This window comes from Styela clava, chromosome 4 (assembly GCF_964204865.1).
Source record: "Styela clava chromosome 4, kaStyClav1.hap1.2, whole genome shotgun sequence".
NCBI classification, from domain to species: Eukaryota; Metazoa; Chordata; class Ascidiacea; order Stolidobranchia; family Styelidae; genus Styela; species Styela clava.
In genome coordinates, this window is record NC_135253.1 from 7,196,198 (window position 1) to 7,210,189 (window position 13,992).

General features: G+C 36.3%; 1 protein-coding gene across 1 annotated transcript; it reads right to left on the reverse strand.

Moving 5' to 3' along the window:
• Positions 1-8,197: 8,197 nt before the first annotated feature.
• LOC120325982 (uncharacterized) lies at positions 8,198-11,122 on the reverse strand. The gene is made up of 2 exons (XM_039392172.2): positions 10,719-11,122; positions 8,198-10,062 (listed from the first exon to the last, which is right to left on the reverse strand). Exons 1-2 carry the CDS (start codon positions 11,045-11,047, stop codon positions 9,840-9,842), a joined length of 552 nt encoding a protein of 183 aa, XP_039248106.1. The 5' UTR covers positions 11,048-11,122; the 3' UTR covers positions 8,198-9,839.
• Positions 11,123-13,992: the final 2,870 nt, after the last annotated feature.

The following is a 13,992-nucleotide window of genomic DNA, read 5'->3' on the forward strand; positions in this document are numbered from 1 at the left end:
AAAATGTTTAGGCATTTTTAATCCAACTACAAAAAATCCTGAGAAATATGCTATATTTTTTATCATGATAAATACTTGTTTGTATGGTTGCAAATATGCTTGTAGCCTATTAATGCTTTTTACACAACAATTAATTGCACTGTTGTTAAAACCAAACACGGAGATAAATGATAATAACTGCCACAAACAATTTTGAAAATAGAAAGATCTATCCTTACAATTGAGAGAGATTGCAAATACCTGAGAGTCATATTCGATTCTCGATTGACATACAGAAAACATGTTGAATGCATAGAAAAAAGATGCGGTAACACTATGAATTTGTTATACGTGCATTATCTGGTACGAAGTGGGGTGCGAATAGGTCGATAATAAAATCAGTTATTGAGTTCGGCTTGTAGGCATTTTATTTTGCATCTCTTTCCAAATTGCGCCAACTGACGTTAATCTAATCACAATGTTTATGTATTTGCTTGGGTGCATTAAAACAAACTCCTATAGCTCTACAATCCCAGTGTAACGAAATGCCTTTGCGTATTATACATTATAGAAAAAGCTTACATTACAAATGCAGAATGATTCCTCATGACAGCGAAATTACAGCACAATTAATCAAACAGTAGTGGGAATAGTTTCCTGACAAACTATCCTTTGCAACATTTAGTATGAAAACAACTTACAGCCTTTTTAACGACTTCACTGTTGCAAAAGATGCCAATTATGAGACTCCTCCCTGGATAATGAAACCACCGCGAATTGATACATCGTTAACGATTTATGTTACAACATGTTCAGCAACAATACTTTAATCGTCAAAAGACTGAACTAAAAAAAAATGAAATTACATCGTTTTGTCCCTTCACATACGTCGGAGCTATACGCAATGCTGAGTTGTCTCAGATGAATCGCAACACAAGATCAAAACGCGTATTGGTAATAACGGATTGGCTCAATGCCCTTTCATCGCTTCTAAAATATTCAACATTTGAGAACATATTAATTGCGAAAATACCAAAGTTAAACTCGGTATTAACAAAACAAGGAATAAAAATTACATTTCTATGGTCACCAGCTCACGTAAGAATTAACGAAAAGGAAATAGTGGATAAACTGGCAAAAGGACCAATCAACAAAATTTCCATTGATGCAATGATTCCACTTTCCGTCTCAGAAGCAATATACTGTTTTGCTACATTGGCTCGAGAAAAATGGAATACGGAATATGTTAATAACGATTCAGCAAGCCAATAAAAAAGATTTTATACTACCACGATGTCACGACTCACGACTAGAAAACGAAAATTTATCGCGCAAATATCAAGTTGTTTCATTCCGACTGCAAACTGGTCATTGCGCCCTGAATGCACATTTACATAAAATTGGCCGTCATTCCGACGGATTTTGTCAACAGTGTTTTGGGCCTGAGACCGTAGCCCATTACTTACTGCATTGTCAACAATATATTCCTGAAAGAATTCCAGTCATTCGCAAAGCCAGAGAAACCTTAATTTGGAACTGACTTCGGAAGAAGTTCTCAATAACATGGATATTATTGAAACTGTTATTGAATTTGTTTTGTCCACGGATTTTAGGATTAGTTATTGGAAAGGATTGAAAGCTCAAAAATAGAGGGCGTGTTCAAAACTTTAGAGGGTGATCACCCCCTATAGGGTGGGTGTAGGGAAATCACTGGTTCACGGTAATCTAATATGGTTAATTTCAAAAATTGTGCGGTTCTCACATATTTCTGACTTGCTTCATGCGGCTCCTATACTAAGAAAATTTTGCCCACCCCTGCCATATAATAAATTAACAATCATGATGCTACAAATAACTTATATTTAGTAACATACATATAGAGTCAATTTAGTTGTAATGAGACGCTCGATGTGTACTGCTGCGTTGCAATGATAACATGCAGAAAATAACTTACAATTGTGCAATTCGGTTTCACATATTATTTTGGCCATCGTTAAAAACTTTTATTCAAAACTAAGTACAGAACGCTTATGATGTAACTATTTTAAGCGCGCACTTATACGATCATGCAGCTTGCAACGTCAATAACTAATGCGATCTCATAGCTTTAACTATAGACTGAAACCATAACTAGGAAGAGAACATTAAGTAGGCGTTAGTTGTTGTTGCTATATATGTGGGTATGGCGCTTATAACACCAGTGGTCTTTTGCGTCAGTGATCATTCGAATTGAAAATCCTTTACTAACATAGTATACAATATTTAATATAAAATATAATATATATACAAATCAGTCGCAATATCCCCTAATATTCCTCTAAAACACCAGTCTCCTAATAAACTCACACTAATTGCTCACTAACAGTTATGCAAATTTTCGTAATGCAAGTTGAGCTAACTTGTTTCCAAACGTATTTACTTTTCTTAGTATAGGAATCCCAGCTTAGACTGACTCGGTTGTTCTTCGACGATAGCGCTTGCCATGCTCATGCTGCCCATATAAAATTAATCAAATACATATAATAACAACAAGATATGTGACAGAGTAAAACTGGGAGGAAACGCATTTCCTCGCCCACAACAACAGTAAACTACAGTGTCTGGTGTGCTAATATCTGCCGCAAAAGAATATAATTTAGAGCGATATTACAAACTCGAAAAAAGATACGGAAAATACCACGGTACTTCTCGGGAGGCAATTTTAAAATAACTAAAGGCTTTATATATCTTCCTTACAATAAAAAATAACGCCACCCATGGAACATATCAATAGAGTGATTAGAAAGGTAAACTCGCATTCTTTAATGTATTTAAAGTAAGTAAACTTGCAGTATTTGGATCTCTTCGGGGTTTTCTTGGACCGCGACCCGCGAAATCTTCTTAAAAGTTTTTGCCGCCTTGAACCACCCATTTTTAATAGAACTCGTAAAGACATGTAAACTATCAGATTCAAGATAAATATAATTTAAATCGTTACAGATACAAATATTGTAAAAAATTCATAAGATTTATATCCAAAATAAATTAAAATACTTTTTAACTTGTTTTAATTTTGTTCGATTTTCCTTGAAATAATTTAAATCAGGGGTGTGCAAAGTGCGGCCCGCGGGCCAAATGCGGCCCGCAAAGAAGAATTGTGCGGCCCACGGAGAAATGCCAATTTTGAATGGTGTACGACCAGTAAGTTTTTATTTCAGTTCAATCTGGTTCCATGTGGTTGCAGAGCTTATATCCAAGTCCAATTTATTATCTATGTCTATGGCGTTACACTATCCTAACAGCCAAGCGAACGACGCGATTCACAAAGCTGTCACTTGCTGACCAGCGAGCAATTTGAGGAAAGTGCGGAGCAGACGCTAATGAATTTGTAAGAAGTCTCAGAACGGGCAATTGAACATTAGGCAATTGGAAAGCAGTTTAAAAAAATTAATATTACGAGATAAAAAGCTAATTGAGTTTTGGTTTTAGTCTATCACTTGATTTTTACTAAATCTAATCTAGAATAAGATTTGACAGCAAAATATTTGAAAATGAATCCTGGCGGTATTTACGGAAAACATCTCAACCAAGATAACTTTCCACATTTGAAAAAAATCATAGCTCCGAATATGGCATTTTCCGCCCAACATATTATTTTCTAAAATAGGCCTCATGGAAAATGGATGTTCATGGATCGATCATCTATTATAGCAAATTTGGATAAAAGTATCCGGGAAAGGATCCAGCAGCAAATTTTCCACTGAATTAATTCGTTTAAATTAGTAGTGACAAAAAATTTGAATGACAGTTTTCCAAAATTCATGCGTTTTAACTCAACATTTCTGCAAGGACCCCCGATAATGCCATTAGACCAATGATAAAAATACACTATTTTGTGCCTGCAACTAATAGAAAGCCTATGATAAATGAAGAAGCGTCCGCGGTTTTACCTAGTTATTGAGATCTGCCCCGCCTGCGAAAAAGGCTGCACACCCCTGCTTTGAATTGAAATTTTTTTACCTGTAAAATAATAAAAGCAAAATGGCTTGGAAATGTTATGAACATGTAAAATTTGCGTGACTCTGTTTCATTGAATTTTGTATAACATCATCAGTCAAAACTTTGACGATATGGATACGTATAGACAAGCGTTTCTCAAACTGTATTCTTCGGAGTGTTCCGCGGAACGGGTATCAAAATTGTTGCCACTAAACTGGTTGCCATGGCGGCTATATCTTTCCCAATTGGCGAAAATCAGGCGGACAGGCCTTTCGATCTGAACAGGCGGATAGGCATGGAAAAAACATGGAGTTCTCGTGAACCGATGGCCTAATTTTATAATGGTCAAGTTTACAGCAAACATTTCACCGTGGTCTAATTATTATAAAAGCCACGATTTACCTTCTAATTTCCTGGTGTTCCGCGTGGCAAGGTAAAAAGCGTAGGTGTTTCGGGGCAAAAAAAGTTTGACAAGCGCCGAGACAACCAACAATCCGTTTGGTGTGTGATTATTGCGGGTGATTCTTTAATCCGTTGAAACTTCAACACCAATCTCCTTCTCTCTTTGGCGTTCTTAGAGTGTAAGTTCCTAGATTTTGTTTGCAATTTGGACAGCGATGATTAATATCGTAATTTTTCTGGAGAGCCCAAGCTATAAGACAAAATAGTCCCAAAAAGAAGCAACAAAAGCAAAGAGTGCCCAAGACGCAGATTCCGTCCCAAGTCTCCATTGATGTTTCGGTTACGACATGGTGCCTGCAATATGGACAGATCAGTCGTTTCGGCTTTCTTCTCAATTTAAGAGGTCTAGGATCTGACGAATTGGACTGAGAAGAAATAGTAGACATTTGTAATATATACGGATCAATTCCATCCCTCTCGCTCGTTTTATTTAGTTCCAGTGATAATTTTTCCGATTGTATTGTCCAGTCTCCAGAAGAATTAAACTGAAAACCTTCACCATATGCTAGTAATAATTGGCTAGAATTGCATACGGGCTGTTCGACATTTCTTTGGTAATAATGCTCAGGAAGTAATTGAACATTGATAACCTTCTCTGAAGTCATGGTATTGTGTCGATTTCTTTGCCAAAGTAAATTGTCTCAAGCAATCTGCACCGTCGAAGCAAAATTGTTAAAATCTATATATAACTATCGTTAGTCTATAATAGAGATATATATAGCAAGTTCGTGAGCACCTGAATGAAATAAGAAATTTTTCAAAAGATTTGTTAGGCTACAAAAAAACAACTGACGCACTGAGAGTTCTAAATAGGTTTATTTCTGTAATAGATATGGCAAATTCTCGTAAATATCCGTTGAGCAGGAGTGAAAGGTTCGTGCCAGCAGACACTGGATATCTCCCAATGTCTTATTCTCTTACTTAATGTCTTAAAGCCGATGATGAGAATCAGTCGCTAATCTTATAATTTGACTACTATGACAAAGTTTACTGCTTTGTATAACGTTTTACTGGAAATATGGTCTTCAGTAATTCACATTACGCTTCAGCCTTTCAGGGTATGTCTACTCGCTAGAATAACTATGTCTATACATATCAGGTCAACCATTTCAGCTGCCATGTCAGAAATACGCCCATTCCAGGCCAACAAGCATTGCTTAGCCTTAGATCTATCCTAAATAAAAATCGATATCTATTAGCAGATTAACAACCGGTGATTCAATTTTAGTCATATGGTTTAAGAGCCATATATATATATATAACAGAAGACAACAATCCTTGCATATTAATTTATATATATAGCCGATTTAGAGACTTCAATGAAACCATCTTCGTTCGTTCGTTGCCCAATAAAAATATTCCTCGATATACTTGGCGGTGTATTAGACTAGTAGAAACGACTTTCATGGAATCAGACATTACATACCAGTTTTTGATTACTAATCACATGATGGTATCTTTAGTCACAACACACAGTTACGAATCTATATCACAATCACAAATTTTTAAATTCCCCTCCAAGACTCCACTCACAGAATACTGTCAAGTCGACACGAAGTCTATATACTTAACAATAATATAAAATAGTGTAAAATTAAGAGAAGAAGGAGTTACTTGCGCCAATAGACAAGTCGTATGACGACGTTTTACGTCTTCATGAAGCCACGAGTATTTTTTAGTAGGAATTTTAACATCGAAATCCATAGACATGGTTGGACAATATATATTTATTTCACTTGTTCTGTGAAATGCAAATATTGACATGAAAATGAGTATACCCTTTATTTGCTAAATGGATCGAGTCAAAGCAAATACAACCAAACCATAAAAACACAATGCATACACTTGGGTGAGGTTTCAAACAGACTGACAAATAAGTTGCATATTCTTTTTAACTAACTTTGAGTCAATACCAAAATTGCCTATCTTAAAGCATTATTCTGATGTCTTACCAACAATCTTAATAACGCTGCAGTTATTTTTTTATAAAGACTAATAACCGCGAACCAGTGCACAGCAACAGAATGTCCACGTTGTTCATCAAATGAACAGATGGGGTGTATATATCACTAAGATGATTGTCAACTAAGGCTATAAACCATTCTGTTTGGATTAAACTGTACAAAACTATAGAGGAACATGACCCGTTCATGGACAGGGGTATGATATAGTTAAAACAGAGGCCCGTCGCTTCATTATCTGTGGTCCGCGTCGCATTCGGAGAGTAATCAAAAAAATTGCATTTCGTGTTGTCTCGTCATTAAATTAACCAGAAAAATCTTTTAACATATTGTTACAACACTAATGTCACTGAATTGACTAGTGTTATGGCTAACTGAGGCAACTAGCAAAGTTGAATGATGTGCTTGGCCGTCTAACTTGTTATTTGGCTTTCTATCGTTTTGGTCGGGAATATATGCTAACAATTTTGGCATCATAGAAAACTAAATATCGAATGCGGATTCTATTAGCCTGGGTTGGCTAGGCCTGAAAACTGAACATTAATGTTGTGGCCTAACAATATAATTCATGCCGGGTGTTTTTTGCAAATAGCCTAAGGCTAAGCAGTATTACAAAAATATAGGTAATATGTCAGAAAAGTTGGTAATTACCCTTCTGTACCTCATATTTGGTAATCAATCAATCTGCAGTTATTTAAAGTAAGTTTTTTGTAAACATGAGTTTGGGAAGAAAGCTGACGAATTCAAACAGATTTTTAACTAGATCTGGGAGGGAAAATACCACAAATCTTGCTTGATATGCCGGCAAGTTGTGTCGGTGACAAAACAATTGAATTTTTAACGGCATTTTAGAATCTTGTGAGCAATCGGCATTTTTCAAAGTTAAGATTTTGCTTTAAAAATCTTATCGATGTTCGAAAGCACTTACATTTGTGGAAGCACTTTTCCGTTATGAAGAGTTTGAAATCTTACACTATATGTAGTAGGGATGGGCCGGGATTCGGATCTGGACTCGGATTCGAGTCGAAGAAATATGTGTTAGAGGCTAGAAATATCTGGAATTATGGATTTTAGTCAAAAGCTTTTTATTTTTCATATTGACATGCAAAAATTATTAAACAGCCGCCCAGAATTGATGCAAGGTGGTGGGCTGGAAATCCAGTTGACCCGCGTTTACGTTTGTATTATGGCCGCCAAAAAAGAAGAAAAATATATTTTTAAATTGATTCAACAGCTATCTGCGGAACCATTAGGAAAAAAATATGAGCTACGACGTATGTTTGTAAGCGCGCGATGCTGTAGTATGGTCAAAAACGTGTTTTTCTACTTTTACATTGTGACGTCAATGACTCGGAGGATTCGATTCGAGTCCTTGACCTATTACTCGGATTCGTCGAATCTCTGTAATGCCGGACTCGTCCCATCCCTAATATGTAGATATAGAAAGACTTTTACAGGTTTCAGTAAGTTTTTGAGTAGTTTTTGCATGGGTTAGCTGGATAAATGACAAATACCAAGCAATGTGTTTGCACAATAAAAGTGTTTGTTTTGTATTGCTCTGTTTACCTATTCTTGACACTATTGTGGCCCGCAAACAATGCAAAAATAATTTTGTGCCCCCCGTAGCCGACAACCTTGGACCACCCTGCCCTATATACTATATCACTTTGCGCTTCCCTTTTCAATCTTCCACATCAAATCTTTGAAGTGATTTTTCAAAAGACATATCATTTTTAGGCGATGGGTGAAATGATGGTATTCGGCTTTTGTTCACTTTTAAACTCAAAAACCCATCTAATAAACAAGACATAACAAAGTTTAATGAAGCTTTATCCTTACTTTTTTGAAAAAAAAAACACGTTTATGCAATATTGTTTAATATCTAGTTAAAATGATGTCATTAGTTCTTTCCCCAACAAGCATGAGTTCAATCTGATCCAATCCGAAAATAGCATGGATGAAAATCAATTATGCGACACAATTCAAATTCCAGATAATCAACATATATCAAGCCGATATGTAAGACATGAAATTTTCATACCCAAATCTTAGATTTTCTTTTAAGGGCATATACCTCCGCTACAAAGAGAATGAATAGTAGCCAAATAGGAGGCATAATGAGCGTGAAAAGAGTCTTTCCGTTAAGTATCAGCTAAATTTATTACAGCCTTGTTATTCTGTCATTTGTATATTCCAATCCCCTAAAACGGCATTTATTTAATAACTCATGCTTGATGAAGAAAAAACATAAAAACAATTTAGCAATAAAAGATCACAATTAGTTGGGTATGAAAGTGACATTCCATTTTTTTAGATAGTGTTAATAGATTTGTGGTATGATTCGAACTAATTAAAGCTAACTATTCGCGAATAAGGTTGAAATTAAATAACAATAATTCAATTTAAGATCATTAAATTTATAATGTCTATTTGAATTGAATGTATGAAAATCGACTCTCTTATTGTAACAGTAAATGATGCAGATGTCAAAATATATCATGATTAAAATGATAGACAATGAATGCCTAACTAAAACACGAAATTATTATGCAATAAAATGAACTAAAATAAGACAAAATTATATTTTGCCATATATAAACAATTTGATGACTTTATCCAGTTTTTTTTCCATCAAAATGCATTTTTGTTTTCAGAGCTTTTTTATAATCAAACAATTTAGTACATATGCACGTCAAGTTAGCAAATATTTTTCAACAGTGTAAGTGAAATGTTAACATTTATTTCTCTTGATTAAGAAAGACGTTTTATTATTGAAATACTAAGTCTATGAACAGCAATGGGCACTGTGGCAGTATATTTACAAAATTCTCCGAAAGGCTCAGTAACAAAGCATGATTTAAAATATTTATCAAAAGTGATAAAAATAGACATGAAGTAAACTTAGATTGCTTACAAAAATTGACCGTTCTGTATTGATCAAACAAAAGAAGGCAAATGGAAAATAGAAATCCGAAATCGCGCCACGATGATGAATGTTTACTATATGTATATAGGCAAAATAACGCTAGCAGGACACTCCAAACTGCTTATCAATTGTGTTATCGAAAAAGGAATCATTTTATGTGTACGAGTTATATAATATCTTTGTTGTCGGAAAGTTTTCTCACTGTATCCCAAGTAGTTAAAGTAAATAAAACTGGATTCATCGTATTGGACCGTGCTAATGAAATAAAAATTGATATGCACGATTTGTAGGGTTAATATGACAATATGTGTATGTAACAATGGTCTCTAAAAATTAATTTTATAAGATTGGTGAATCGCACTATCCATCCACAAAACGATCTGGAAAATGCTCTGCCTTTGCCAAGGGCATAAGTGTTCTTGAGAAGGAATTACCGCATCAGTATAATATTTACAGTTATATGTAGCTCTTAAAATTTGAACCGGTTGACACAGACTTCAGGTGGTTTACTCCGGCCTTGTTTTCGTCACGCTTCAAAGCCTTCTGAACACGTGAATAGTATTCTTGCAGTTGGGACAGGAGTGGCGTATGTCTTGACAATCATCGATACAGAACGGAATGAGGCAACAGCCAAGCCAAAAACCAAACAGACATATTCCAGCACACAATAACCAAGTCAAACCTCCAGCTTCGGCGTTCGTACTGGTAATTATATTCTGAGAGCAGTGTGGGCATACTGTGTTGACAGGAGATTGCCTAAAACAACAAAAGATGTTAACATTAATGTTTCCTACCAAAAGATCCTATTAATATCAACACAAACTTAGTTAACATAGTTCTTATGAAATTAAAATATCCATATGGCATATGACGTCACGACCAATGACCTAAGCCTTCCTGTCGGGCTTCCCAATATAAAGCAATACAGCAGTTGCCAGGTGTACATAAACTAGGTAAAATACTGTATATTTAGAACAGAGCATTGATCAATGTCGCCATGTCGGTATTTTCCCAATCTACTTTATATGGCAAAATTAGCAACTATCCGACGCTAAAAGCATCAAAGGTATGATAAAATCCATTAAATCGCTTTCCAACCGGTGGGCTGTAATATTTTATAAAAAATTATATTAGCCATTAAATTAATCGATGAAAGTGTGTTTTTATGTCTGTGGAGTACCATGCAAGGAATACAGTTTATATTTAACAGTATGTTTGATTTACACAAACGAAATTGCTGGCCTACACAACAAACTCGTCGTCTTATCTAAGGTTATAATAATATATTGTATCCATAATTTCATACCATTTGATATTTTTGAAACAAGCTCTAACGTAAGTTACCCTATTATCGCTACTTTTTATTGCGATCCATCTGAAGTCTATAATAATTTATGTAACATTTAGTTTACCTGAACATATGTTGCTGAACAATCACAACTTGTTGACCCATTGGTTGTCCGACCACAACGGGTTGTCCAACAATATAACCTCCTGGGGGTGGCACTGAGCCTGGGGGTGGCACTGATCCTGGGGGTGCGTTGTATTGTGTCTGATACGGTGGTCCTTGGCCAGGAGGATAGGCACCCGGGGGCGGTGCAACGTAACCACCTGGAGGGGGTGCAGCGTACCCACCTGGAGGCGGCTGTTGCGGTCCCGGCGCGGCAGGTCCTGGTCCACCAGGATAGGCTGGCGGATTTTCTCCCGCGGGAGGATACATTCCCTGCTTTTCGGCAGCCATTTATGTTTTGCTTCAAGTTTGAACCACAAACTCAATATGAATAAATATTCTACTTCTGCAAATAAAATAGCAATAGCATTTAAAGAGCAAGTTTTGACGAACACCAGGCATACTGCAGCTCGACTTATTATTATCAACCAAAGCATACTTCACGAGACAAATGATGGGTGTTACGTAATAAGGGACTTGTTTACATATTCTCCACTGATACAAAACAATTGATTTTATCCAATGTCCTGCTTTCTCCGGTCTAGACTACCCAAAGTTTGTACTTCAGCAATCTTGTATATATTCGATATACCGCATTAATAATCGAAAAAATGACCTCTTATATCTCGTGGGATAAGTGCACTTGTAATGAGAAACATAGATTTACCAATAGATAAGTGGAATCAACCAATGGATTGTATTTGTATGCTCATTGCGAACTATTTTGACATACAATTCCGCGTAAGACATTTTTTTTTTGAAGCTTGCTCGTTCATTTGCTTCGCATTACTCCAGAATTGTACCCATAGATCAGTGGTTCTCAACCTGTGGTACGCGTACCACTTGTGGTACGCGGGGGCTTTTCAAATGGTACGCGAGAAGCTTTGAATTATTGCAACAACCGACTTTTGAGGTGGCTAAAATATGACAGAAACGCTTTATGTATTAGCTGAATAGTTTATAGCGTTACCAGTCATTCTGTTTATAGGGCTCTCTCGCCCGCTACTGCCCACCCTAAAGGAAACGAGGCGGGCATATTTTCGCCCGTTTTACGTGTTACGTCCACAATGCATCTGCATTAGGAAATAGGCAACGAAGGGAGAGTTTGGACTTCGGAGGGGGGGTTGACGCGTGTCAAGATACCATCACAAGGATGTTACTTTTATTATCTGATGTATGTGTTAGCTGATCGGCATAATCTTGACTTTTGAGGTCAAATAATTTGAAGACTAGGTTAGGCAGTTCCGGATAACGACTGGCGCCGACCAAAGTGTATTTGTCCGAGTTTTGCGATAATTCAGTGGTGGCGATGATTAGAGCCTTTCAGCTCTGACGGTAGACGACGCAAATTCTCTCGTGATTTTGCACGCCATTATTACGTAGTTACTGCATATAATTAATAGGTTGAAACTTTGCACGAAGCTCTAAAAATGGATGTAGTGCCACATAAAATACTACCATAGAGCGTTTCTTGTGCCATTGTTCCTTGCCACAAAAGCGATTTTGGCAGCTGTACGCGGCCATGGTAAAAACACAAAAGTGGTACGCGGTCAGTAAAAGGTTGAGAACCACTGCCATAGATAAATACAAAAACGCCACTGGACAGTGAGTATGTCAAACTAATATTTATGAAAGATTTGACCCGATATGTATTGCAAGGCAAGCGCAAGTACGATGAAACTGTGGTTTCGATTTAACCACTGATTACAAAAGAAATTTTGACCCCTATCGATCATGTTATCAAGCCCTTGGGCCCAGAGTGGAACTAGGCTGTTGCCTCAATTTCATCTTCATCCACCTCGATGTGCAATTTCAAAAGAATTATTTTTTTTTTGTAATCAGTAGAACCTTCATTTAATAAATTTTAGTACCTTCCCAATTGCTATACTGAAAGACCTATGAATTTAAAGCAAAACATTTGAAACCAGTCACTTGTTAGAAAATTGGAAATGAAATATAACAGTAATCCGTACGACAATATTTACATGGTGAAAATTGTATTCAAGAACCTGGTGAATTGCACATTCATGCGTTCATATCTCAACGTGACAATACCTAAACGAGAATATCGGTCAAAGACCGAAGACTTATCGATCGAAAGTTAGGGGACCCCTAAAACAGCGCTTTTACTCCATAGTGACACCTTGTGTCCCATCACTAATTAATTGATAACTCACTAATTATACGACATAATTCATCCAAAATCAATAGGTTTCTGGTCCGACATATGATAAATGCACATGCAAAATCTGGAGCATATTCAATCTCGCTTTCGTGAGATATCGCGTGCATCTAACAGACAAACAGGCAGACAAATACCTATCAACATACTTACCGATTAAAATCGATAAGTAATAACAGTGTTCGGTTTATCAGTATTGATAATATACTGCAACCAAAGCCTCTTCGATGTTGCAGACATGGAAAGATTACTTGGCCACGCGAATTCCCGATATTAAACTCCCTCAGACGTAAATAATAAAGCACTGTTACCGCAAGCTAACAATTTGCGAAAAAAGCGACTAAAGTGTCGCTGAAATTCATTTAAAAAGTGTGTCAACAGTCTATCGGTATCAATCAAAACAAGGTGATGAATAAGACCAATTTATCACATCTAATCCTACCTAAAATTATCTTGCCTGCAACTGAATTGAAATCTAAGAAGCTTTTGGCTCTTTTCGAGTTTGTTTGACTGGTCCCAGAAATGGCATTCCCAGTAAATGTGACAACTCCGAAAACGATTATCAGAATTACATGGTTTGTCTGCAACCAGGTAACGCAACTATCAATCTGTGAAAGATACATATCCTACAAATGATAGGGCGTTTTCCAACAATAGAAACTTGCTGCTTAATTTGAAGTTCGAGCCGCTATTTATTCAATGGGGAAAACAACATTCGACTTTGCATTACTCAATTTCAATTATCCTGGGCGATCACAATCAAATGAAACTGAATGAAAAAAAAATACTGAACCCGAAAAACTATGATAGCAATATCGTTCATCTAAATCTAAAGCGTGGAAGCTAAGCAAATAATATTACTTCCCAACTGGGTTTACTGGAGTTGCGGAAGTTTTGAATTTTATAGGAGCATGACGAATATCCGTTTAGAGCTCATAATTTTTCCAAGATAATCTCTCGGTTGAATACAGTATTGTTCTCTATTTTACACTATATATCGCAAAGCATTAGAACTAGTACCAATAAAAGTAAATTAACATTTTTGAATTGATCA